Source organism: Lissotriton helveticus, chromosome 5_1 (assembly GCF_964261635.1).
Source record: "Lissotriton helveticus chromosome 5_1, aLisHel1.1, whole genome shotgun sequence".
NCBI classification, from domain to species: Eukaryota; Metazoa; Chordata; class Amphibia; order Caudata; family Salamandridae; genus Lissotriton; species Lissotriton helveticus.
The window spans coordinates 1,224,873,546-1,224,900,792 of NC_136065.1; the positions used below are offsets into that span (position 1 = coordinate 1,224,873,546).

General features: G+C 43.8%; 1 protein-coding gene across 2 annotated transcripts in view; it reads left to right on the plus strand.

The window, feature by feature from the left end:
* The window catches only part of BTBD16 (BTB domain containing 16), a 957,777-nt gene that overhangs the window by 162,953 nt on the left and 767,577 nt on the right, over window positions 1–27,247 (plus strand). For both annotated transcript variants that reach the window (XM_078641204.1, XM_078641205.1), the window contains exons 4-5: window positions 9,801–9,960; window positions 18,544–18,682. In XM_078641204.1, the coding sequence (XP_078497330.1) occupies window positions 9,801–9,960; window positions 18,544–18,682 (299 nt within the window). The remainder of the gene's footprint in view (window positions 1–9,800; window positions 9,961–18,543; window positions 18,683–27,247) is intronic.

Genomic DNA, 27,247 nt, shown 5'->3' on the forward strand with positions numbered 1-27,247 from the left:
ACAGTTGTGAACCACCTCTAGATGACAGGCAACCTGTTGACATCTCTTGAATTTGCCATCCGTGTGCCGAAGTCACACCTGATTATTTCACAGAGGTTCCCTTTCATTTGAGCCATTCTGGACACAGGTTTGTTTCCTGCCTTCCCTCCACCTCAACACGTCCAGATATTATCATGGTGTTTTAGTCCTTGACCTGGATCTCGGTGAGAACTACTCTGAGGCTTCATGGTCTTTTGGCCTCCTGCATTCTGCTGGTGGACCACGCTATGTGGCACATGTGTTGTGCAGTGGGATCTGATATCTCTATGGCCTCAGCACTAGGGGACCTCTCAGATTCCATACAGGTGTTGGAGGAAACTGCAAAAGATGTGCAGTGGATGTTTGCTGGACTGCAGTTGAACTGGCGGATGACTCCTCTCCCTGCCGCACCCAGCGCTAATGATTGTAACAAAGCATCATTGCTGAGTTGAGGAGGTCATCTGGGAGAGGGGGAGATCAGAAGACTCTGGTTGCCGGCAGAAACCTGCCTCCACATAAATCTGTGCAGAAATGGACCATCTCCTTTGTATTAAGATTTAATGAGGATTGAGTAAGAAACAGCCTCCAGAAGGTCTACATGCTCATTCCACCATAGCTAAGCTGCTACCACCACACTGGCATGCACTGAGGTCCGGATAGCCTTGTGAGGGAAACTGACTATGGGTCTGGAAACAGCATAGCCATGATAATCTTTAGAGTACAAGCTCAGTTGATGTGCTGTCCCTCTTATCAAAAAACCGACAAGGGGTTCGGGCTCTAAAGCAGTAAGGTCAAGCCTCACTAAGAGTCTTAACAAAACAAACAACCAGTACTGCAGTATAAATTCACAAATGGTCCTATCAAAATAGTGAATTAAACACTAAATAGACCAGACTACTTATTCTGTCTGAAATTAATCTTTATATGTCATCTTTTTTTATATAACACTTTTTACATTTTTTTGTATACATATTAACACAAAAGACACAGATTGTAATAATGAATCAATATATAACAAATACAAATTAGCTCACTGTACAACTTTCTCTCTCATACCATTCAAATCACACTCGTACTCCTATTTACACAATATACATACAGTCATCGTTGAGATGCATCAGAATTCAAAACAAAATTTTTTGGAATTCAAAACAAAATTGTTTAGAGGAGCGACCTTGGTATAGGTTTTAATTCACTTTTTGTTTATCATTTCTTCAAAGAAACCTAAGGTCGCGTGAAAAGGGTCTACGCGTTTCAAACACCCAAACTCGGGGGTGTTTTCATCAGGACCGCATATCTGCAAGAATGAAAGGAATTGTGTTTTAAAATCACTAATAAACGCACCACCTTGTAAGCGCATAGGAAGCCTCAACTTGAGTCTTACCTTAGCCCAATAGTGGCAATAGATGAGAAGGGGCGAGTTTGTGGAACCTGAAATAATCAACAGTCAATATTCAGTGTGTGATGAGGGACCCAAACACTGACGCCATATTACTTGATCGATCACGCTACACAATCGTACTTACATGTGCACTTTGCATGTATTCTTGGGTGAACGGATTTTATTTATCTTGAATGAACGAGTTGTATTTTTTGGAATCTGTGGAGGAATTTTAAAAGAGCGCGCATTAGTTATTTGTCCGCCCGTTCTTGGTGCGGGAAGAGCATTTTTTGGATTCTCAACGTTCAGGACTTACTTGTGCGGCGGACTGTTGCTCAATGGCGTCCTGCCGTCTGTGTGGTGTTCGTACACTGTGGGGAAACAAGCGCGAGGTGTTTTAGTTCTATACCTTCGCCTGTCTGTAAGGCCTCCGTATTGGCATGTTTGGAATTTAGCGATTCTTACCTGGAAATTGTACACTTTTCTTTCCGCCGATTGAATCCGGATCGGTTGTCCTCTGTCAGTCAGGAATCATGAATCACGTGACTTTCCTGGTTTCCTGTGTAGTGTGTGTTATGAGTACACGTGACGCCCCGCTGGTTTCTGGGAGATGTAGTATTGTCTTCCATGCTGATGTAGTTTCTGGGGGATGTAGTTTTCCAAGCTAGTGTGTACATGGGGTATTATTGAGGCGCTCATCTGTGGAAATTGGTCCTGTGTGGGCTCGACAAAATATATTAATTTTCTGTGATTGCAGCATATAATTGCAATGAAAGGCGCTGGCAAAGTGGTTGTGGTGCGATCATTCAACGATGGCTGTGTAGTGTAGGGCAACACTCATTAGAAGGACTTCTTGATGGGAATTTACAGCTTATAAATTTCTGAGAGTTCGTTTAACCCGTCAATTGCTGTATTGAATTTTATAATGAGCATAGCTTCTCTCCTCGACAGTTTCTCCTCTATGTCTCCACCTCTGGGGTCCATCTCAATTTTTGATAATACAGTCCATTTTATATCAGACTCGCAATGGTTATGTGATTTCCAATGGTTGACTAGAGGTGCTGTTTCCACATTTTTTTTGATTCTGGACTTGTGTTGTGTAATTCTGCACCTGATCTCTTGACTGGTCTTACCAATGTAAAGCATGTCACACGGACAGCGTATTCCGTAAATGACATACCGCGATTTACAATTTGTAAATGTGTCATGTTTCCAATTGGTCTGTCTATGTTTGAACAACGATCCTTCTTCTGTTGTTGAACAACAGATACAGGTGCCGCATTTGTGGTGACCTTGCACTGGAGGTAGACTCAACATCGCTCGTAAGCATGGCTGTTTTTTTGTCGGTAAAGTGGCACGCACCAAATGGTTGGCAATATTCTGATCCTTTTTGAACGCAAACAAAGGTTTGTCTTTCAGTGATTCATCCAAGTTTTGAATTAGATGCCAATTTTGGTTTATTACTTTTTTGAAGTTGTTTGAGTTGGGGCAGAAGGTTGATACACAGACCAACCTTTCCATTGGCTTTCTTTCTTTTTTGGTTAATAGATCTTCTCTCGGTGTCCACCAGGCTCTCTTCATGGACCGTCTCAGCAATTTTTTTTGGGTATCCTCTGTCCATTAGATTTTTCGTGAGATGATTTGCATGAAGTTCATATTCATCTCTGAAGTGACAGTTTCTCCTGATCCGTAAATACTGTCCGAAGGGGAGATTTTCTTTTAGATTTCTTGGGTGGTGGCTGTCAAAGTGTAGGGCTTTGTTTCGATCGGTTGGTTTTTTATATAATGTTGTTACTAGTTTGTTCCCTACAGGATATACCTCCACATCTAAGAATGCCAGTTTTGTCTGTGAGTATTTGATGCTGAATTTGATTTCCTGGGTTCTGTTGTTGAGCCACTCGTGGAACTTGATCAGTTTTTCCTCACTACCTGTCCAGACAGCAAACACGTCGTCTATAAAACGACTCCAGTGTGAAATGTACTCAATAAAAGGGTTATCTTCGTAAATGAATTTGTCTTCAAATTTGGACATGAAAAGGATAGCCAATTCAGGAGCGAAGGGGCAACCCATCGCCACTCCCCCTGTTTGAAAAAAGAAATCCCCATTGAAATTAAAATAATTTTTCTTTAAGGCGAATGATGCTAATTCCAGGATGAAGTCAGTAGGAATTCTTACTGGTTTGTCCCTGGTCTCCAAAAAGGAACCTATAACTTCCAAGCCTTCCATTTGAGGTATCTGTGTGTATAATGATGTTACGTCTAGTGTCACTAAGTAGTCAGAGCCTTCGTTGAAGTTGATGGAGTCTAATTTGTTGATGAAATCAGAAGTGTCACGCAGGTATGATTTAACTTCAGGTACAAACGGTTTTAAAAAATGGTCCACAAATTTAGAGATGGGTTCCAATAGTGAATCACAAGCCGAGACTATCGGTCTTCCTGGGGGCGTTGTTTGGTCCTTGTGAATTTTAGGTAAAATATAAAATTGGGGGATCCTTGGAAATTTACATTGTAGGAATTCAAACTCCTTTTTACCTAAAAGGCCGTCCGCGTGTCCTTTTTCTAGGATTGCACGTAATTGGTTATTTAGTTCCATCGTAGGGTCTTTTGAGATTTTTCTGTAGCAGGTTTGGTCGTTTAGCTGTCGCATGACTTCAAAAATATATTTTTCTTTTTCCCAGATTACTATTGAGCCGCCCTTATCTGCCTGCTTAATTACTACAGACGTGTCGTTCTTAAGGCAGTCTAGAGCAATTTTTTCCAATTTCGTTATATTGTATTTGATCCATTGTTTTTTCTTTTCCATATTGTTGATTGCAGAGAGTATAGTTTTTTCAAAGGTCACCACTTCTTTTGGGACTTTATTGTGTGGGGGGCAAAACGTAGATTTTTTCTTTAGGCCAGTTGTTTCCTGGTTTTGATCCATCGGTGTATTTGCAAAGAAAGTTTTTAATTTGATCTTCCGACAAAATTCAATAGCTTCAGTCTTTAATTTCACAAAGTTGGTGTGTTTAGATGGGACAAAAGTCAAACCTTTCTCCAGAATACTTATTTCACTGTTTGTTAAAATCTTATTAGATAAGTTGTGAATGGTATGAGAGAGAAAGTTGTACAGTGAGCTAATTTGTATTTGTTATATATTGATTCATTATTACAATCTGTGTCTTTTGTGTTAATATGTATACAAAAAAATGTAAAAAGTGTTATATAAAAAAAGATGACATATAAAGATTAATTTCAGACAGAATAAGTAGTCTGGTCTATTTAGTGTTTAATTCACTATTTTGATAGGACCATTTGTGAATTTATACTGCAGTACTGGTTGTTTGTTTTGTTAAGACTCTTAGTGAGGCTTGACCTTACTGCTTTAGAGCCCGAACCCCTTGTCGGTTTTTTGCTTACTAGCAGATACCTATCTGCGAGGTTGTCCAGCGTCCGATTTATTGAGACTTTTCAAGTGGTTTAGTTGAATATGGTGTATGAATGAGACGTGGGAAGACCACGCTGTGTGGCTGAGGACACAGATTAAACACATCCCAACAGATACATATAATGTCAGAGGATCAAACATTCGCGTATAGTGAAGAGCATATCAAAAAATTACTGGAGGCACCCCCTGTTTTCGCATCAGCTTCCTTGAGTATTACGGCAAAAAACCAAAATGAAACAGACAAACTTCTGAGATTAAGGAAAAAACAAATTAGAACGGACCTTCATGGGCATTTTCTTTTACAACACCTACGAGCCGGGACAATCCCGGGAGGATTACAAGTGAAAAACGTCCCAGTGATCTTCACAGAGGATCCACTGTATAAAAAAGGATACAGCTATATTGAGACCAAGTGTAGCAGAGATCTAATGGTCTTAACAATCGAGACGGCACAGAGACTTTCAGCTGATCAATTAAAGGAAATTGAGACCCTTGAATCTGAAATCAAAGCCAATCAATTTATTACGGACGCAAAATCACTCCTGGAGAAAGTGGAAAAGGAAATACTTGAATTTAAAGACTCAACAATAAATCAAAAAACTAACCAATTTGAAAAGGACAAGCGCAACTTCTCATTGGATAAAGTATATCCGTTCCTTCAACAGGACTATTATTCAAGACCAGAGTCTAGGCGCAATTTAGGTGAATTCCAAGGCAGATCATCAAGAAACTTCATTACTTTTTCAGACACTTCATCGTCAAGTAGTGGGGATAGTAATAGCAACGACAAACGCAGAAACACAAACCAAAGAGGGAATTTTCACCAGCAACCACAACAGCAACCTTTTTTAGGGAGAGGCGAACCACAAACCAGAGGACGACCCAGGTACAACCAACAACCATGGGAAATGTCGACACGTCGACAGAATTACAAGAACTAACAAGGACAGAATTCCAAAATTCCCCAATTGAAAGTACCACATCACCTATTCACAACTTATCTAATAAGATTTTAACAAACAGTGAAATAAGTATTCTGGAGAAAGGTTTGACTTTTGTCCCATCTAAACACACCAACTTTGTGAAATTAAAGACTGAAGCTATTGAATTTTGTCGGAAGATCAAATTAAAAACTTTCTTTGCAAATACACCGATGGATCAAAACCAGGAAACAACTGGCCTAAAGAAAAAATCTACGTTTTGCCCCCCACACAATAAAGTCCCAAAAGAAGTGGTGACCTTTGAAAAAACTATACTCTCTGCAATCAACAATATGGAAAAGAAAAAACAATGGATCAAATACAATATAACGAAATTGGAAAAAATTGCTCTAGACTGCCTTAAGAACGACACGTCTGTAGTAATTAAGCAGGCAGATAAGGGCGGCTCAATAGTAATCTGGGAAAAAGAAAAATATATTTTTGAAGTCATGCGACAGCTAAACGACCAAACCTGCTACAGAAAAATCTCAAAAGACCCTACGATGGAACTAAATAACCAATTACGTGCAATCCTAGAAAAAGGACACGCGGACGGCCTTTTAGGTAAAAAGGAGTTTGAATTCCTACAATGTAAATTTCCAAGGATCCCCCAATTTTATATTTTACCTAAAATTCACAAGGACCAAACAACGCCCCCAGGAAGACCGATAGTCTCGGCTTGTGATTCACTATTGGAACCCATCTCTAAATTTGTGGACCATTTTTTAAAACCGTTTGTACCTGAAGTTAAATCATACCTGCGTGACACTTCTGATTTCATCAACAAATTAGACTCCATCAACTTCAACGAAGGCTCTGACTACTTAGTGACACTAGACGTAACATCATTATACACACAGATACCTCAAATGGAAGGCTTGGAAGTTATAGGTTCCTTTTTGGAGACCAGGGACAAACCAGTAAGAATTCCTACTGACTTCATCCTGGAATTAGCATCATTCGCCTTAAAGAAAAATTATTTTAATTTCAATGGGGATTTCTTTTTTCAAACAGGGGGAGTGGCGATGGGTTGCCCCTTCGCTCCTGAATTGGCTATCCTTTTCATGTCCAAATTTGAAGACAAATTCATTTACGAAGATAACCCTTTTATTAAGTACATTTCACACTGGAGTCGTTTTATAGACGACGTGTTTGCTGTCTGGACAGGTAGTGAGGAAAAACTGATCAAGTTCCACGAGTGGCTCAACAACAGAACCCAGGAAATCAAATTCAGCATCAAATACTCACAGACAAAACTGGCATTCTTAGATGTGGAGGTATATCCTGTAGGGAACAAACTAGTAACAACATTATATAAAAAACCAACCGATCGAAACAAAGCCCTACACTTTGACAGCCACCACCCAAGAAATCTAAAAGAAAATCTCCCCTTCGGACAGTATTTACGGATCAGGAGAAACTGTCACTTCAGAGATGAATATGAACTTCATGCAAATCATCTCACGAAAAATCTAATGGACAGAGGATACCCAAAAAAATTGCTGAGACGGTCCATGAAGAGAGCCTGGTGGACACCGAGAGAAGATCTATTAACCAAAAAAGAAAGAAAGCCAATGGAAAGGTTGGTCTGTGTATCAACCTTCTGCCCCAACTCAAACAACTTCAAAAAAGTAATAAACCAAAATTGGCATCTAATTCAAAACTTGGATGAATCACTGAAAGACAAACCTTTGTTTGCGTTCAAAAAGGATCAGAATATTGCCAACCATTTGGTGCGTGCCACTTTACCGACAAAAAAACAGCCATGCTTACGAGCGATGTTGAGTCTACCTCCAGTGCAAGGTCACCACAAATGCGGCACCTGTATCTGTTGTTCAACAACAGAAGAAGGATCGTTGTTCAAACATAGACAGACCAATTGGAAACATGACACATTTACAAATTGTAAATCGCGGTATGTCATTTACGGAATACGCTGTCCGTGTGACATGCTTTACATTGGTAAGACCAGTCAAGAGATCAGGTGCAGAATTACACAACACAAGTCCAGAATCAAAAAAAATGTGGAAACAGCACCTCTAGTCAACCATTGGAAATCACATAACCATTGCGAGTCTGATATAAAATGGACTGTATTATCAAAAATTGAGATGGACCCCAGAGGTGGAGACATAGAGGAGAAACTGTCGAGGAGAGAAGCTATGCTCATTATAAAATTCAATACAGCAATTGACGGGTTAAACGAACTCTCAGAAATTTATAAGCTGTAAATTCCCATCAAGAAGTCCTTCTAATGAGTGTTGCCCTACACTACACAGCCATCGTTGAATGATCGCACCACAACCACTTTGCCAGCGCCTTTCATTGCAATTATATGCTGCAATCACAGAAAATTAATATATTTTGTCGAGCCCACACAGGACCAATTTCCACAGATGAGCGCCTCAATAATACCCCATGTACACACTAGCTTGGAAAACTACATCCCCCAGAAACTACATCAGCATGGAAGACAATACTACATCTCCCAGAAACCAGCGGGGCGTCACGTGTACTCATAACACACACTACACAGGAAACCAGGAAAGTCACGTGATTCATGATTCCTGACTGACAGAGGACAACCGATCCGGATTCAATCGGCGGAAAGAAAAGTGTACAATTTCCAGGTAAGAATCGCTAAATTCCAAACATGCCAATACGGAGGCCTTACAGACAGGCGAAGGTATAGAACTAAAACACCTCGCGCTTGTTTCCCCACAGTGTACGAACACCACACAGACGGCAGGACGCCATTGAGCAACAGTCCGCCGCACAAGTAAGTCCTGAACGTTGAGAATCCAAAAAATGCTCTTCCCGCACCAAGAACGGGCGGACAAATAACTAATGCGCGCTCTTTTAAAATTCCTCCACAGATTCCAAAAAATACAACTCGTTCATTCAAGATAAATAAAATCCGTTCACCCAAGAATACATGCAAAGTGCACATGTAAGTACGATTGTGTAGCGTGATCGATCAAGTAATATGGCGTCAGTGTTTGGGTCCCTCATCACACACTGAATATTGACTGTTGATTATTTCAGGTTCCACAAACTCGCCCCTTCTCATCTATTGCCACTATTGGGCTAAGGTAAGACTCAAGTTGAGGCTTCCTATGCGCTTACAAGGTGGTGCGTTTATTAGTGATTTTAAAACACAATTCCTTTCATTCTTGCAGATATGCGGTCCTGATGAAAACACCCCCGAGTTTGGGTGTTTGAAACGCGTAGACCCTTTTCACGCGACCTTAGGTTTCTTTGAAGAAATGATAAACAAAAAGTGAATTAAAACCTATACCAAGGTCGCTCCTCTAAACAATTTTGTTTTGAATTCCAAAAAATTTTGTTTTGAATTCTGATGCATCTCAACGATGACTGTATGTATATTGTGTAAATAGGAGTACGAGTGTGATTTGAATGGTATGAGAGAGAAAGTTGTACAGTGAGCTAATTTGTATTTGTTATATATTGATTCATTATTACAATCTGTGTCTTTTGTGTTAATATGTATACAAAAAAATGTAAAAAGTGTTATATAAAAAAAGATGACATATAAAGATTAATTTCAGACAGAATAAGTAGTCTGGTCTATTTAGTGTTTAATTCACTATTTTGATAGGACCATTTGTGAATTTATACTGCAGTACTGGTTGTTTGTTTTGTTAAGTCCCTCTTATCAGACACTGTATTTGTAAAAAAAGACTACAAGGTTTTAAGTTGCTTTCCCAACTTTTGGTGTTTGAGTGGGGCACTTCAGCATAGAACGTTTCTAATTGTAACCAGATGCTGAAAGGGCCAACAGCATTTTCCAACGATTTCAATACAGGTCGGTTGTATTTGTCATACATTCTAGGTATGTATTGTCAGTGGTTGTCACAATTTAAGGCTGCCGTTGCTGCATTTTTGGAAAGAAGACTGTTTGATTCCCAGTAGCCTCTCATTGTTTTTCCTGGTAATGTATTTTCCAAATGACTTCTTTTGTCTGCTGTTTCAGGTCCCCTTCGGATCAAGGCAGCGCATCATTCGCTGTCAGGTTGGCCTAAGCAACCGCTGGCAGCTACCATGCAATTTGGACTTTGACCTTCTGGGAAGTGCGCAGGCGCGGAAGGCCATCAGAACCGGCTTCAATGAAACACTGAAGCGGATTATGACAGGTGGGTAGGAATGTGGAAGGCAGCTTTGCTACAGTTTTAAACCATGCAGACCTGTAGAATTAAACAAAAATTACCATAACTTTTCATGCATATGTCCTTCCTGCTATTGGGTTCTAGTGTCCACAGAACCCGAACCAAACACCTGCTGATCCATATTCTTTTTTATGTAGCCCTATGTATTTTGAGTGTACCATACTTTCTGTAGTTAACACAGAGGGAAAAAAACGTTAATGTGAGAAAAGGCAGTATATACTGGGTGGAGGAAAGTCCAGTATAAGAATGAAAAAGCTGGCCGAGGAATACAGACCAGATCATGGGAGTGGAGAAGCAGAGTGAAAGGATATGGGCATACCCTGTGTCGCTGTACTTGTTAGTCTCCGTAATAGATAACAGGCTTGTGGTAGTAGTGATTTGTCATGCTGTAATGAGATATTCTTATTGTCAATTTGTGCTGGATAGTTCTCACATCTAGACTGAGGTGGGTCTAATTGGATATTGTCTGCTTATTGTTAACAGTTTGTTGGATCATATATAGGCCTTAATGTGTGGCAGACCTTGTTTGAGGTAGTCTTACTGAATTTGATATAGCTGCATGTTTATGTCATAGCTATCATGTGGTGCCTGAGCGTCGGTTTCTAAGCTGTATTTCGACCCAGGTATTGTAATATTTTTAGGGCTAGTTAGCCTATAACAGTGAATTGCAGTAGTCAAATACGAGGATGATTATGGTTGTCAAGTGGGTTGAGGAAAGTGGGTGGAAGATATTGTAATGTCGTTTTAAGGAACCAGATCATGACCCCATCAGCATCTCTACTATCACATGGGAAATAGTGTTTACGTTGAGGACTCCTACTAACAGTTGGCTGATGGGACTATGGTGGTGTATGAGAATAATATGGAGTTATTGACGACTAACCTTGCATGTATGTATATTTGTTGTGTTTGTGTAGTGTGAACCTAGCCAACAGGCATTACAGCTCTTTACATTGTCAAAACCAAAGATACAGTCATTGAGTGATTTGAAAGGGAGCTGGGTTCTGGAAATGAAGGTTAACTTTTACTATGTTGTGGTGCATTATTCTTTAAAGAGCTATGTCTTCAACGCTTTCCTACGTTGTAGCAGTGTTGAGGCAGTTCTAATGGATACAGGTACCGTCCCTTTTCCTGGATGCACAAATAGAGATCTCCCCAGACCTTGTTTTTTTTTTTTGGCAATTCTCTGTCTTTAGTCTAATGGTGTCCTAGCTGTGAGATCTACGAACGCTCACCAGCGATGGTGGTGCTTGCTTTGTAGATGAGGATGCTGATGATTTTGGTGATACAGGCTGCCAAGGCGAGGCAGCGTAGTTCCATCAGTGGGCGGGGTGGGATATGTAGTAATATATTTTCAGGCCCATGAAGAGGCCTCCTGCGGCTTTTAGGCTATTTCTATTGAGGTAACGGGTTGGCAGTGCCTTAGCCACTGGATCCAGAGTTGCCGAAAAATACGCGCATGGGCGCTGTTTGTCCCCAAAGAGTTGCATTAAGACTGATAATCCACAACCTTCTTTTTCGTGGACATACAATGTAAAAGGCTTACTGTAGTTGGGGTTTCCCAACACAGGAGCCGAACACAATGCATCGCGCAACTCGCGGAAACTCGTCTGACAATCTTCAGACCAAGGCATAGGTTTAGGCGTGTCTTTGCGGAGTAGTGACAGTAAGGGTTTGGCTAGTAGTGAGAAATTCGGTATCCATTGTCTACAGTACGATGTAATGCCCAAAAAAGCTCGGACACCTCTCAGTGTCCTTGGGGCACTTAGTTCTGTGATTGCCTGTATTCTTTCTGGTGTCAGTCTCCTTCCCTCCTTCGACAAGATGTGACCTAGGTAGGTTACTTCTTGTCGACAAAATTGCAGTTTTGAAAGGGAGACTTTGTGCTTCATGTCACATAGGTGACGTAATAGCGACAACGTAGCTTCCTTGCAAATCTCTTCAGTGTCTGCAGCGATCAGTAGATCGTCTACGTACTGAATCAATGTTGACCCATCTGGCAGTACAATTGTGTCTAGTTGTGTTTTCAGAGCCTGACTGAATATTGATGGACTTTCGCAGTAGCCTTGAGGAGCGCATTTGAAGCGGAAGCTTCGTCCTCCTAAATTGAAGCCGAAAAGGTCTCTACTCTCTTCGGCGATCGGGATGCTGAAGAAAGCGTTCTTCAGGTCAATCACCGAGAACCAAGCTGCTGAAGCTGGAACCATTGTCAATAAAGCAGTAATGTCGGGGACGACTGGAAACTGCGGTATAACTACCTTGTTTACTTCTCGGAGGTCAATCACAAACCTATACACAGGGGGCTGTGAAGGATCAGTACGTTTCAAGACCGGTAAAACTGGACTGTTACAAATGTTTCCTGTTGTTTCCTCGATAACATCTTTATCGACCAAATCATAAACGATCGTTAACAATGCCTGTTCGCAGTCGTTAGAAATTTTGTATTGGGGAATACGTGGCAATCTGACGTTTGCTTTCAAAGTTATGACATACGGTGCTATCTCTAAACGACCTACATCGTTGGAACCATTAGCCCATAGTATATCTGGAAGTGATGACAATTCGGTTGGGATACCTTCTTTTGACAAGTATATTGGAGAAATGACTTTTCTCCCTAAAGTAAGCTGTACTCCCGAGGGAGAACAGTACAAGGTCACGTACAACCTCTTTAGCAAATCCAATCCTAACAAATTTTCACCGCAACCTGTTGTAAGAATGAGGGGTGCTTCTAATTCACAGGGGCCAACAGAAACGGAAACAGGACTAGAGATCGGGTTTCTAACAGGGGCGCCAGAGAAGCCTACTGAGACATTCATTTCGCCAGACAAAGGTGCGCCAGGAAGTTTTGAGTGCATAATAGAACTTTTTGTAGCACCAGTATCCAGCAGAAATGGCTCTGACACTCCTGAGGTAATTACCTCGACATAAGGTCCATCCTGATCTACTGGAACTGAAACAACTCCCTCTCTTTGTCCATGGCTGTCCTAGCGATCGTTACCCTCATTGTCGTGTTCGGTGTAATAGTCGTCAGCATAGTACTGAGCTGACTTGGACGATGAATTACCCTGTTGATCAAAGCTATTCATTGATTTCTGAGGTGGAAAAGAAGTTATATTCTGAGTGAAATTTCCACGGCCTCTACCTCTAGAGGCATGCTGAACACCTCTTTCCCTTACACCTTGTGCACCGTTTAAACGTCGTGCAAGAGCCGGACAATTATTCCTAAAATGGCCCTCTTCTTTGCAATACGCACATTGATTCGGGCCATACGTAGGACGCTGATGAGAAAGCTCGTTTCCTTGCGCGTCTCTAGAGTACTGCAGATTCTGTTGATAATTAGGCTGGCTCGCCATACGAGGCTGATAGGCCTGTTGGAGAAGAACTTTAGTTTTCAAATCTTTCGTCTTTTTGTCTGCCTTGTCTAACTCGTCTTTACGCCTATTTTCATAGTACTGGGCTATTGCTAGAATCTGCGCTGACGTAGAGACAGCCCAAGCACTTTCTGAGTCTTTTAGTTTAGCACACAATTCAGGAAGCAAATTGTGTACAAACTTGTCTACAAACAGTCTTTGGCCACCCTCGGTAGCCATATCCTGACCACTATGGTCAGTGAAGGTTTCCTCAAATCTCGTGAAGAAGTCAGACACATTCTCGTCTTTCTTCTGCTTGCACGCGGATAGCTTGTCCCAGTTTACACGTACTTCAGGCATAATTGTCTTCATGTATGCGATAATTCTACCAGGAAGTTCAGCTATTAACGGCTCAGGCTTGAAACCACCGATTTGTCTAGCATCTGTAGTCGCAATGTTTGCCCATGAGTCATCTAATTCTTGGTCATGATCCGTATGACGTATCTTACTCCATAAAGGGTGTGGAACAATGTTCCCAAACAACATGTCTATATCCGCTAAATTCATTATACATGAGCTTGCAGTTTGGGACAACTCCTTATAATACCCAGTCGGGTTTTTACGGGGATCGGGTAGTGTCTGCTTGAGTGCTAGAACTTCGGATCTTTTCCAGGGGACATGTACCCATACACGCTGGAAATGAGGCAGAACCGGTGGAACTGCGTTTGCATCACCTTCCCTCCACACCGGAGGAACCTCTCTCATAGGGTACTGTCTCGCTCTTTTCCTACTATACGTACCACTGTCAGAGGATGACCCAGAATTACCACCTGCACTTCGATGTGATAATAATATCTCTACTGCTCTTTCAACGTCGGGACCAACTATCATACCCTCCCCAAATTTAAATCGTAACCTACACAACTCCTGCAGGTTGCTCTTCTGACCATTATCTACCAAATCCTTACACAGGAAAACACTCATCTGCTCAAAGACGTATCTTTGCGTTGGTTCATCCCATTGACGGAAAACGTTCATGACAGACTCTACATCATATCTCGCTGTATCCATAGCCCAATTTCGTGCTAACTTATTCAATGTTTCCCTTTCCTGATAATCAGGCATTTGGCTTTGTAATTGTCTTCGTTCCGTGTTAGGGGTCGTTTTAGGCGACCGAAAAAGTGGTGAAGGAAAGTTAGTAACAATGCTGCCCATTTTATGCCAGACGAAAGGTGAAAGTGGAGGAATAGCTGGTAGTAGAACAGAGTCACGCAAAGCAGAAACAGAAATGTTCGTAGAACGAGTATCAGAGAGACTAGAAGGTGCGATAGGCGAAATTTTAGAAGGAACGGTAGGAGAAATAGATGTGATCGGTGAGCCTTGAGGCGGCTGTGCCAAAGAAACAGGAGCCAGCTGAAGAGTAGCTGGTGAGTGCGGTAAAGGAGCCTGTATTACAGCTACCAAAGGTGCAACGAAAGGTTGCGGAGGTGCTGTGGCATTTTGTGCATAGGGTGGCGGAGAATTTAATAGGTGGGACATCAATGGATCTTTCTCGGATCCTTCCTGTTGACCTTTTCCTCTATTTGGCAGCATTGGGTAACATTTATCTATCGCTAGTTTCTTGCTCCTAAGCATCTGTTCGCTCTCCTGCTCTTCCTCGTTATCTCTGTATGCAACGGCAGCTTGCACCATTGACATACCTCTTTTATTTTTTTTTGCTAGTCTTATTTCTTTCTGTTTGGCTTCCTTGCGCCATAAGCGGAAAGAGTCAAACATTGCCGGCCGGGCTTTCTTCTTGAACAATTTGACCTCTAAGTTATCCAATATTTCTTGGTCGAAACTACCATATTGGGGCCATTTTAAAACACCATCCTTGCGGGTGTATTTTATCCATACCTCGTTATATGTGATAGGACCTACGCCGTGCTTCACATAGAGTTCATACATTGGAGTTCCAATTGGAGGAACCGGACAAGAATCTTCCAACTGGGAGTCCTTACTACAACCAAGACAAAACAAGTTTCCAAGTTTGCTAAAACCAGGCATCTTCGCTCACTGGTCTAGCTTCAAACTTCAAAGGATTATCTGTTACGATATTTCTCGTGAATACACGAGTCCTTCGGCTTTGGGGCTTGCAAGTTCCAAATCAAGTCGTATCTCAAGGATACCAAAAACTAAGAACAAACTAAGGACTAGGAGACGCTCCACTTATACTTAACTGAAGTATTTGAAGATCGATGACGTCGCTAGAAGACTCGTCTATCGTTTCGCTCTACCAAGGATCACTGGGTCCAAAACAAGGCGATAGTCAGGGCAGCAGTCCTTCGTAGCCGTCGGGACGCGGGGAACCTCGCAGCAAAGACCTTCGGAACCACGTCGACATACAGGGGTCGCTGAAGTGGCTGGCCGTCCTCCGGAATTTTCACACGAAGCTCCTCACGAACATCTGGCTTGGACCGTCACCGCTTGATATCGCCCCGAGTTGGGCGCCAACTGAGGTAACGGGTTTTTAGGAACCCGCTGGTGTCAGGGGATAACACCCGAAGACCTCTGAGTTCCCTTGTTCCGGACCACAGAAACACGTAGTCTTCTAGTCGCAGTCAAAGATCAAGTTTTATTGGTAGCTACCAAGTAACACGTGTCCCAGAAGTACACCACACAGAGAGTAGGTTCTTGGGAGACTGTTCGTTTTTACAGAACCAGCCGTCTCCTTATATATCAAATATATGGCTTCAAGCAAGAATTCTTGAGTTTATGGTATGGCAACACACATATTTCTACAACAATACAAAGAGCGAAGTCATGTAAGCAAGCCCATATTTTAGATGTCCAGTTTGCTGATAGATTACCCAGTTGGATCGGGAACTCCCATCAGATATAGATGAACCACCAATAAAGGAAGGTACAACCCAGCCATAAAAGGGCCATAAACAAGATACGGGGACAGGTGCGTGTTTGAAGGAAACATGGGCTGTATGTAGTGAATGGTTCGTGGAATGTTATGCGTAGATGCTATCGTATTCGGCCACTGGGCGAGGAGCTGCCTAAACAGGTTTGGCCGAAGACAGTGGAGTCAGTTGGGACAGGTCAGGGGAAAGTCACGAAAGGTGGACGTGTCTATTTGGATCAAGCTCGACCTTTAATTGACTTATCATGAGGGCAAGATGCAAGATGGATGCCGTTCACAAAATGGAGTTTAAGGGATGGGACGGAAACTGTGATTTAGGGGTGTTGGCAACCCTCGATTGTAACGCAAATACATAGGAATGATGTCCTAATCATTATCGGTTCGTAGACACCAAAATCGTCTCGGTACGTTGAGGTTTCGTGACACGGGTATTGGACCTCGTTATCGGGAAAACCACAGGGTCCGGATTTTGGGAACCACACTATGAGGGGCATTTCTGAGTTTTGGGGCTGTGAAGCAGTGTGGCTGCCATCCAGGTGCAAGTGTAGGAGGGCTTGAAGTGTGGCTCTGAAGTCTGAAGTTTTGACTTCCTTCCATAAAAAGGTCTGGTACCAAGCGCTTTTAGTTTTCCTAGCAACGTGTTTCTTCTTGATGTAGTCAACTGGATGAAGAAGAATTCCAAGCTCCGATAAGATCCTTGGGGTTCTAAGATAAAGGCCTTTGAGACAAAGGATGTAAACAGAGCTTTAAAAGTCTGACAGGAATGTTTGGTGGATCTTGTGAGAAGGAGGTAACCTAATCTGCTGCACGTTCGACAAGACCGGATTGCACCTTGGCAGTTTTCCCTAAGATTTTGGTCCGTGAAGGCTTTGAGTGTGACAGAGTAGCCTGAGAAGGATGAGGGCTGCTATCCATTTTGTATTTTGGATGAGGAATTTATCTAGAATGATTAGAGAAGAGTGCAAAACTGTTTTTATATTGCAGTATACTAACAATCGAAAGTTGAGTGCAGTTCAGAATTATTGAGGAAAGAAAAACCAAAGGAGGATTGTAAATTACAGCCATTGCCCTTGCTTATTTTAGGGTGGCGGAAGAAACCTGGCTATTAACGTAGTGAGCAGTTTTGTGGGTCAGCATTATCTAGTTTTAAGGTTTTACTTTATAGGACTCTTGTGTGGATGTTGTATTTTTGATGAAGGCAAAATCACTACAATTATCTAGTAATTGTTGCTGAAAATGCCCAAGGTTGAATAAGTCATACATGATGAGAAGTTGATTAAAGGAGTGGCATGCTTGTACTTGTATTGGTTTGGCACACATGGTCAAAGAAGTATATTGTTTCTCTACAAGCTACTGTGGTGTGCCTGCTAATTCATCTGTTATGTTTCACGTTTTTCTTTTTTGTTTTTGTTCCTCTTTTAGTTAAGATGCCTTTAGGGTATAGCAAGAACACCGGTTTAACTTTCTTCGTTGTTGCCTCCCTTCTTGGAGATTGTTTTAAGAATCCCCCCAGCTTCCAAGGGATTTGATGAATCTAATTTCGAATGCTTGAAAGAGGACCTCTGTGTAATGGCTCTAATTGTGTGTAGTATTGTATGATGTGTCCGTTTATGGTGCTCGTAGCATTTGTTTATTGTGAAGTATATGCAGCGTTGCACATCTTCTTTTGGGTGCTTCAAAGCACTGACTGTTTAATTGACAGACTAGTCTACTTCTGGAAGGGATGAGGTGCGTTAAGGGTACGGTTGTGTAAGGTAGACATTATCCTAATTGTTTACAGTCGCAGCCCATATTTAGAGTGAGGTTCATTAGTCCTCATGCAGTTTGGTTTGACTTTCAGGGTTGAGTTTAAGGTAGTCCACAGTACTGGGCCATGGAACGCAGGTATCTGCCTACATGTTTCAATTGCTAAAGGTTCATTGGTCGATTAAATATGCAATCACCTAGTATAGAGGGATTCTGATTTTAGTTTCAGCTGATATTGTGGTCTTACCTTGTTAATTATGACTAGGATATTGCATGAGAACAGAACAGGTAAGGAAGATGTACAACCTGGTTAAGAGTGGGAGGTTGTCGGGAACTATATGATAAACAGTGATATAAATGTTCCATGTGTATGTTAAAGCCCTGAGCTGTTCATTGGTAGTTCAGAGCTATGAGCGACTTAGGTTGATGATTCTCTATGCATGATGTGCCTCCTGATAGATCTGTGCAATCAGGACTACAGTAGTTCAATTTTACCAACACAAATGCGTTATTAGTGCGCCCTAACAGATTGTGATTCCCATCTAGAAGACACCGGTGTTTCTCGAAGCGAGGATGCTAAATCTGATGCACTATCCCTGCCGCCAGCTGTGCCACCGCTTAGCGCTAGTCATACCACCAGAGCGGATTACAAAGACACCCGCCCTAGCCTATGTCTTTTCAAGAGGCAAGTCCTACTTTTCTATTTTTCAGTCAAAGTTTTGTAATGATTTAAATATAATGCTTTTACTCTTATCATTTGGACAAAAACAGACCCTAGGGAAAGTTAACAGAAGTTTAACACTTAATTAAAAAATAGCCTGCCAGCATCAAAAATAATCTTAGTGAGATCTGCCACGTCAGTGGGCTAGTGCTTTGTGCCTTGGTCAGTTGTAGCATGTAGTGCTAAATTGTCTACATTTTAGGCGACATTTATACTTTTTCTCAATACAAATGAATGGGGCGAGAACATGTTTTGCAAATGAAACAACATATAGAAACTAATGGACAGAAGCCTGGCTCTTCTTGTGGAAAGGGAATACATTAGCTAGAATATAAAGGTTGACTTAATTGGCTTTGTATGTATCTCTTCGTTGCGCTGACTTTGTAATCAACAGTTAAGTCAAATGTGCATTTTGCAACATGAGATAGAAAAATGGCAGTGCATTTAAAATAGGTGTAATTGTGCAGTAGTGCTAAAGCTTTAATACACGTTAAGAATGTATAAAGCAAATTTGCAATTGTTAATGCAATCGGAAGGGTACATCTTGAGGACGCCCCTTTTTCATTGTAAGGTGAAAACTGATAACAGTTCAGTAGCAAACAGCCTGATCACATCAGCTTTCAATTCTCGATTGTTACATTTTGCATCATCACCCTCCACAGTATCAAGCAGCCACGCACAGGCAATGCTTTTATTATTGCAACCACCTTGGGTGATGCACAAACTCAGTTTAAACAAACATAAAAGATTAATATGATCAGAATTTGACTTTGTCATCACAGAACTAGAAGACTTGGAGGGTTTGGAAATGTACTGCATTGCATAATTCTGGTCCCTGTAAGGCACAGGTAGATTACAGCAACCAGATATTACAAGTTTCACTAATATTTCCAGCCTGTTCTGAAAGCTTCACTTGGCTGATCAGACGGTTTGCTTTCGTCTTCAGCCTTTGCAGCCTGTATGCAGAGGCAGTGGTGGCTGGCGGGCTGGGGCGGGGGGGACAAAATAAAAAAATAAAAAATACTTACCTTCTCACAGCCGCCGGACACCGTCTCTCCTCCATTGTTGCTTCAAACCGGAAGGAGGAAGCACACAGGCTCCCCTAAGCCACTCACAACTATGCAATGCAGCGTTGTGATTGGCCTGAGCCCGTGATTCAGCGCTCAGACGGGGACTGGAAGCCCGTGCATGTTCCCAACAAGGCTATGAATTACAGCCTGGTGGGAAACATGCAAAGTGCGCATTACTGCTTGGCTGGCCCAAAATGGCCAGCTAAACCGTCATGCGCACTTAGAGTGTGCAAATCACTCCTCCCAGGCTCTGACACCATGCCTCGCCCCACCCTAACCCAGCCCCATAGCTACGGGAAAAAATGATAATAACTATGTTATCATAATTTAATTTTACCTTGTGCCTGCTCTGTGAGCAGTGGGGCGGCGCTCCTGGCCGCAGAGGAATTCTAAAACGTTTCCACTTCTTATAGCACTATTATATTTTGAAGTTTTTCAGGATGCAGTAGAACAGCGTGTCCTTTGCACACCCTTGCAGATACCACAGCACAATAAAAAAAATGCAGAGACCACAGCACAATAAAAAAACTGCATTAAAGCACAAGCAACTTCTCTGCCTCGTATAATTCTAATAATTTCAGAAACTGTTACTGTTTTCTTCTGTGCTTCTTTTGCTTGATGGAAAATATGCACCTTTTTGACCTTAAGCAGGAGTCATAAGTTCTCAGTGGACCCTTGCTCAGGTCTTGATGTTAGTTTAGTTGCAGTCTGTTACGATATTTGGTTTGAATATATAAGTATATTGAACGGGGTGCTGTAAGTGAGGTCATGGGAATTGCACATCAATCAATCAATCATGCCATTTGTATAGCGCACTACTCACCCGGGAGGGTCTCAAGGCGCTTGGGGAGAGGGGTATGCTACTGCTCGAACAGCCAGGTCTTGAGTTGTTTCCTGAAGGCGAGATGGTCCTGGGTCAGCCGAAGGTGGATGGGGAGGGAGTTCCAAGTCTTGGCAGCCAGGTAAGAGAAGGATCTTCCTCCGGCGGTGGCTCTTCGGATGCGTGGTACGGGTGCGAGGGCGAGGCTGGTGGACCGTAGCTGGCGGGTGGGCGTGTAGAAGGTCAGGCGGTCGTTGAGGTACTTGGGGCCCAGGTCGTGGAGAGACTTGTGTGCGTGGGTGAGGAGCCAGAACGTGATCCTCTTGTCGACGGGGAGCCAGTGCAGGTTTCTCAGGTGGCTGGAGATGTGGCTGCGTCGGGGGACATCCCGGATGAGTCGGGCGGAGGCGTTCTGGATGCGCTGGAGTCTTTTCTGTAGCTTGGCTGTGGTTCTGGCGTAAAGGGCGTTTCCGTAGTCCAGTCGGCTGGTGACGAGTGCCTGGGTGACAGTCTTCCTGGTCTCGGTCGGGATCCAGCGGAAGATCTTGCGAAGCATACGCAGGGTGTTGAAGCACGATGAGGAGACGGCGTTGACTTGTCTGGTCATCGAGAGGGAGGGGTCCAGGATGAAGCCCAGGTTGCGTGCGTGGAGGATCCTTCTCAAGCAACATGAAATATATACTATCATCGAATCTTGATTAATATGCAAAAGCACTGAACTACTCCAACCATGAACAAGATTGCAGGAAGACATAGGGGCATATTTACCAACACCTGTAGACCTTACCACAGACACAGCCTTTCATAATTCAGCTGGGCTTGTCACTAGCAGTGATTATAGACCTCATTCCACAACGGCCCATCACATCTGGGACATGCAAGCAAATTTCAGACACAGTACTATTCGATAGTCGTACAATTAACTGATGTCTAGAAATCTCCGTGTGGTCTATAACATTCATTCTTCATGCATTTGCACTGACATTCTTCACCGCTGAGCAGCCGACTGGCCGTTGCTAAGGCAGCGGTGTCTGTCTTCCTCATCTTAGTCCTTACTGGATGAGAGGCCTCATTCTGCACATGAAGGCGTAGTTTACCTATCAACATTAAACAAAACAGAACCTATAAATTTGGCCTCTATCCCATGCCTGTCCGAAACCTATAATGAGGAAGTAACTATGATCCAGTTCCTGTTTCTGTTTTCTGCATAACAATAGGTTACCTGTCACACGCAGGTAAGATTTATACATTTTTTTTTAAATATCACCGTTACGTCCCGGTGTGTGCAGTATTTGTAGGCTTGACTGTAACGAGTGCTGTTAAACCACTTAAACATCAATTTATAGACTTGCTTAGTAGCAGGCTGGATAAGTGTGACCGCACAGTCCATAAACAACCTGCTTTAATGGTCGGAGTCCCAGGTAAATACTAGCCAAGCAGCTACTTTATTAAAGGTGGTTATATTTTAGGGTCTCCTACAGATCCAGCACAAGCTGCTGTGGAGTCAGGCTTCACCAAGAAGGTCTTGCGAGGCCGCCACGCGGTGTCATATTTGTTTGTCTGGCAACGCTGTAGAGCAGAAAGTGTTGCCAGCAACCAAGGTTTTCTATGTGGGAGAATGGAGCACTCCAAATATTTGCAGAAGAGACACAATAGTGAGATGGCTGAGGATATTTTTGGCATCCAAGCATGTTTCAGAGGTTAGAATCATGCTGGATACTATCCAGCAAATGATTGTAACGGTTATGCTGCTTCCCTGCACATAACTACTCATTATAAAATAACTTTATTCGGTTATTTGTTTCAAACCATCAAAGTTTACAAGGAATAAACAATCATCAATTTACAATCTAAGACAATAAAAATAAATTTCCGATTCTTTAATTAAAAAATACAATAAACAAGTGGTCAAGATATAAGCGCACCTTAAAATGCATAAAAGACAAGCTTCAGTGTAACAACCTTCCAGATCGAACACATAAAAAAAAGAACTCAAATGCAATACACAATACAATAATTCCGTTGGCCAACATATCACAATCGGGAGCGTTTATTTTCGCATTACAGCATAAGGTAAAAGCTTCTGTCGAGTTATCCAGGAGGCAAATAAAAAGCGGCTAACGGCAAAGACTATTGGCCCAATACATCAGTTTTTAAGATTCTATATGGAATCTGGTATTGCCTGACTCCAAGGTTTAGGCAAATTGGTCTTATCCACCTCCTGCGTATCTGTTGGTATATAGGGCAAAAGAAAAGTACATGTTCTTCAGTCTGTTTAGCTTTAGTGCAGGCAGGACATGAATCTATTAATAACCAATAGCCTCATTTTCGGAGAACTTTAGGAGCAGGCTGCCATATCTAAATCTGACATATAAACTTTTAGCACGGGGTGCGAGATTTGATCCAAAAAGGGTTCAAATCGCATACATTAAAACACTTTGATGCTAGCTGGCCATTAGCTGGGTTAGTAGCATAATGCTCCCTCCCCCCCCAAGCCCAATACCTGGCTTTTAGTCTCAATAGATCACCTCTTGTTGCCTTATCTGGGCGTTCCCATAAATCCAACATTTTCATCAATTTGCACCAATCTGCGATATGTTTAAACCACTGTAGTTTTTTAGCACCACTGATAATCAGTCCTTCCCTCATAGAGTTATGATAATCAGTGAGCTGAGGGGTTGTCCTCAATCGCAGCCAATAGGTTAAGGGTTTCAAAGCAGCCATGTCACCTATTCTTTTGATCCCTAGGTCACAAAATTGGGGAATCAATGGGGTGGTGATGGGTGCCGAAATAAATGATCTGGCAAAGATGTCTTCACAAATCGTTAATTTGTTTACATTAGTATGGCCCATATCTCTGCTTCATACAGTGATCCGCTTTGGCCTGATAGACTTCCAGTGCTGGGGTTAGAAATTGAGTGTATGACTGTTTATGGAATCTATATATTGATTTAGACCTATGACATAAGACAAGGCAACTCTTGTCTAACTGTTGTTCCCAACTAAGTGATTCACTCAGTCTTATGCCAAGGTAATCAAAGTGCTTTACCCGTTCAAGAGCTTCGCATACAATCCTGATCTCACGTAGTCCCCACCACACTTTCCCCAAACACTATATATTTTGTTTTATCAGTGTTGAGTTCCAAACTCCTGTCCCTGCAGAAGACTAAAATTTGCAGGCCCATGGGTGTTGTGGATACGAGTAAGGAATCGTCTGCAAAGAGCAGGATTTGGACTTTCGCACTGTTCATGGTGGGGAAATCATTCCTGTAGTCCACAGCTTTCCAAACTTTTCATGTTGGTGACACACTTTTTGGAGATGCATCATTTTGGGACACAGTAAGGCAGTGTAGCAAGCGTGCGAGCTAGCCCGAACCACCTAATGGTGGTTCGGGGGGTTCTCACTCACTCTGTCTCTCTCTCTCTCTCTAACTGCTTCCCTCTCTCTGTCTCCCTCCCTCTCTCTCCCTCTGTCTCCCTCTGTCTGTCTCCATCCGGCTCCCTCTGTCTGTCTACCTCCCTCTGTCTCTCTCTCTCTGTCTGTCTCGCTCCCTCTGTCTCCCTCCCTCTGTCGCCCTCCTCCCTCTGTCTGTCTCCCTCCCTCTGTCTGTCTCCCTCCCTCTGTCTCCCGATCTATTTCTCCCTCTGTTTCCGTACCTCTGTCTCCCTCCCCCTCCCTCCCTCTGTCACCCTCTGTCTCCCTCTCCGTCTCCCTCTCCCTCTCTGTCTGCCTCTCTGTCTGTCTGTCTTTCTCAGTCTCTGCCTCTGTCTGTCCCTGTCTCTGCCTCTGTCTGTCAAGTCAAGTCAAGTCAGAGAATTTATATAGCGCACTACATACCCGGAGGGTTTCAAGGCGCTCAGGAAGGGGGAGGAGGATTACCTGTCAAATATCCACGTTTTAAGTTGCTTTCTGAATGCTAGGTGGTTCTGGGTAAGGCGAAGGTTAGCGGGGAGTGAGTTCCATGTTTTAGCAGCCAGGTATGAAAAGGATCTGCCTCCCATGGTGGTCTTGTTGATGCGAGGTACAGTGGCGAGGGCTTGGCTGGAAGAACGTAGTTGGCGGGAGGGGGTGTAGAAGGACAGTTGTGAGTTGAGGCATTCTGGACCGATGTCGTAGAGTGATTTGTGTGCGTGGGTAAGCAGTCGGAAAGTGATCCTCTTATTGACGGGTAGCCAGTGGAGGTCTTTAAGGTGACCAGAGATGTGTTCGTTGCGTGGGATGTCTAATATGAGTCTTGCTGAGGCGTTTTGGATTCGTTGGAGTTTCTTCTGGAGTTTTGCGGTAGTACCTGCGTAGAGGGTGTTTCCGTAGTCGAGTCGACTCGTGACCAGAGCGTGGGTGACTGTTTTCCTTGTTTCGGAGGGGATCCAGCGAAATGTTTTTCTGAGCATGCGAAGAATGTTGAAGCAGGAAGAGGATACGGCGCTGACTTGTCTGTTCATTGAGAGTGAAGAATCCAGGATGATGCCTAGGTTCCGTGCGTGGTCAGTCGGGATGGGTGCTTTTCCGAGGGCTTCCGGCCACCAGGAGTCGTCCCATGCAGAGGGGGATGTACCTAAGATGAGGACTTCTGTTTTGTCTGAGTTCAGTTTCAGACGGCTTAGTTTCATCCATTCGGCAACTTCTTTCATTCCTTCGTGTAGGTTAGTTTTGGCGGTGCTGGGGTCATTGGTGAGGGAAAGAATCAGTTGAGTGTCCCTGTCTGTCCCTGTCTCCCTCTCTCTGTCTCCCTCTCCGTCTCTGTCTGTCTGCCCCTGTCCCTGTCTATGCCTCTATTTGTCTCTGTCTGTGTCTGTCTCTGTCTCTATCTCTGTCTGTCTCTATCTCTGTCTCTCTCTCTGTCTCCCTCTCTGTCTCCCTCCCTCCCTCTCTCTATCTCTCTCCCAATCTCTCTCTCTCGCTGTCTTCCTTGGTCTCCCCCTGTCTCACTCACTCTGTCTGTCTCCCTCTATCTCTCTCCCTCTCTGTCTACCTCTCTCTGTCTTCCTTCCCCCCTCTCTCTCACCCTCTGTCTCCCTCCCTTTCTCTCCCTATGTCTCCCTCCCTCTGTCTGTCTCCCTCTTGTCTGTCTCCTTCCCTCTGTCTCCCCATCTGTCTCCCTCCATCTGTCTCCCTCCATCTGCCTCCCTCTATTTGTCTCCCTCCCTGTCTCCATCCCTCTGTCGCCCTCCTCCTGTCGCCCTCCTGCCTCTGTCTGTTTCCCTACCTCTATCTGTCTCCCTCACTCTGTCTGTCTCCCTCTGTCTGTCTCCCTCTGTCTGTCTCCCTCTGTCTGTTGCCCTCTATTTCCCTCTCTCTGTCTCCCTCTCCCTTCCTCTGTCTACCCCGGACTCCCTCCCCCTGTTTCCCTCTGTCTCCTTTTCTCTCTGTCTCCCACGAGTTCCCTTCTGTCTCCCTCTGTCTCCCTCTCTGTCTCCCTCTGTCTCCTTCCCTCTGTCTCCTTCCCTCTGTCTCCTTCCCTCTGTCTCCTTCCCTCTGTCTCAGTCCCTCTGTCTCAGTCCCTCTGTCTCCGTCCCTCTGTCTCCGTCCCTCTGACTCCGTCCCTCTGTCTCCCACCCTCTCTCCCTCTCTGTCTCCCTCTCTCTGTCTCCCTCTCTCTGTCTCCCTCTCTCTGTCTCCCTCTCTCTGTCTCCCTCTCTCTGTCTCCCTCTCTCTGTCTCCCTCTCTCTGCCTCCCTCTTACTCTGTCTTCCTCCCTCTGTCTCCCTCCCTCTGCCTGTCACCCTCTGTCTGTCACCCTCTGTCACCTCACCCCAGCTCCCGGGCACACACACACAGCCTCACCCGAGTACTTCGCAGGTCTTTAAAAGACCATTTACTTGTTAATGAGGCTTTGTTGTGAATCTCCCGGCCCCCATAGAGCAGAGTGTCTCAGAGTCCGCGCTGCTGTGGCGGACACTGAGACACTCTTTCAAAGGAATGCCTCTTAATTAGCAGCAGTTATGTTCTTACAGCCTGATTCATGTACGGGCCGTTTTGCGTGTCCCTAATAGCGATTAATAGCGACTCGCTATTGAGGAAACGCAAAACGGCATTCATGTACTTTTCGGGGAAAAAATAGCGACTCGCACGCGGGCGCTAAAGCCGTTAGCGACCTACAAAAAACGCAGAAAAATCGCTATTTCCGGCTACCTTCGCACGGGATTGCGACTCGCAATCCCGATCGCACGGGATTGCGACTCGCAATCCCGTGCGATCGGGAATGCGAGTCGCATTCTCGCGGGATCTGGAAAACGGGAAGACGCATTCCGAGCACCGTGATGACATCACAACCAGGAAGCAGCCCGTTCCCACCCCCAAACACCACAGTGACGCTATCGTTCGAGTGTGCACGAGGGAAAGCAGACGCTAAACCTCCGTTAGCGACTCCCGAACCGGCCGAAATAGCGACCGCCATGTCCGAGGAACCTGTCCCTGGCCCCAGCAGCAGTGCTGGCCGCAAGCGCAAGCTCAAGTTCTCCGAGCAGGAGCTGGAGAACCTGATTGAAGGGGTGGTGGCCAACCACGACCGGCTCTTTGGTGCCAACTCCAGGAGGGTCCCAGAGCAGGAGAAGCGGAGGATCTGGGTGGGGATAGCCTCCAGCGTCAACTCTGTGGGCGTGGCGGACAGGTCGTTGGAGGAGCTGAAGAAGCGCTGGT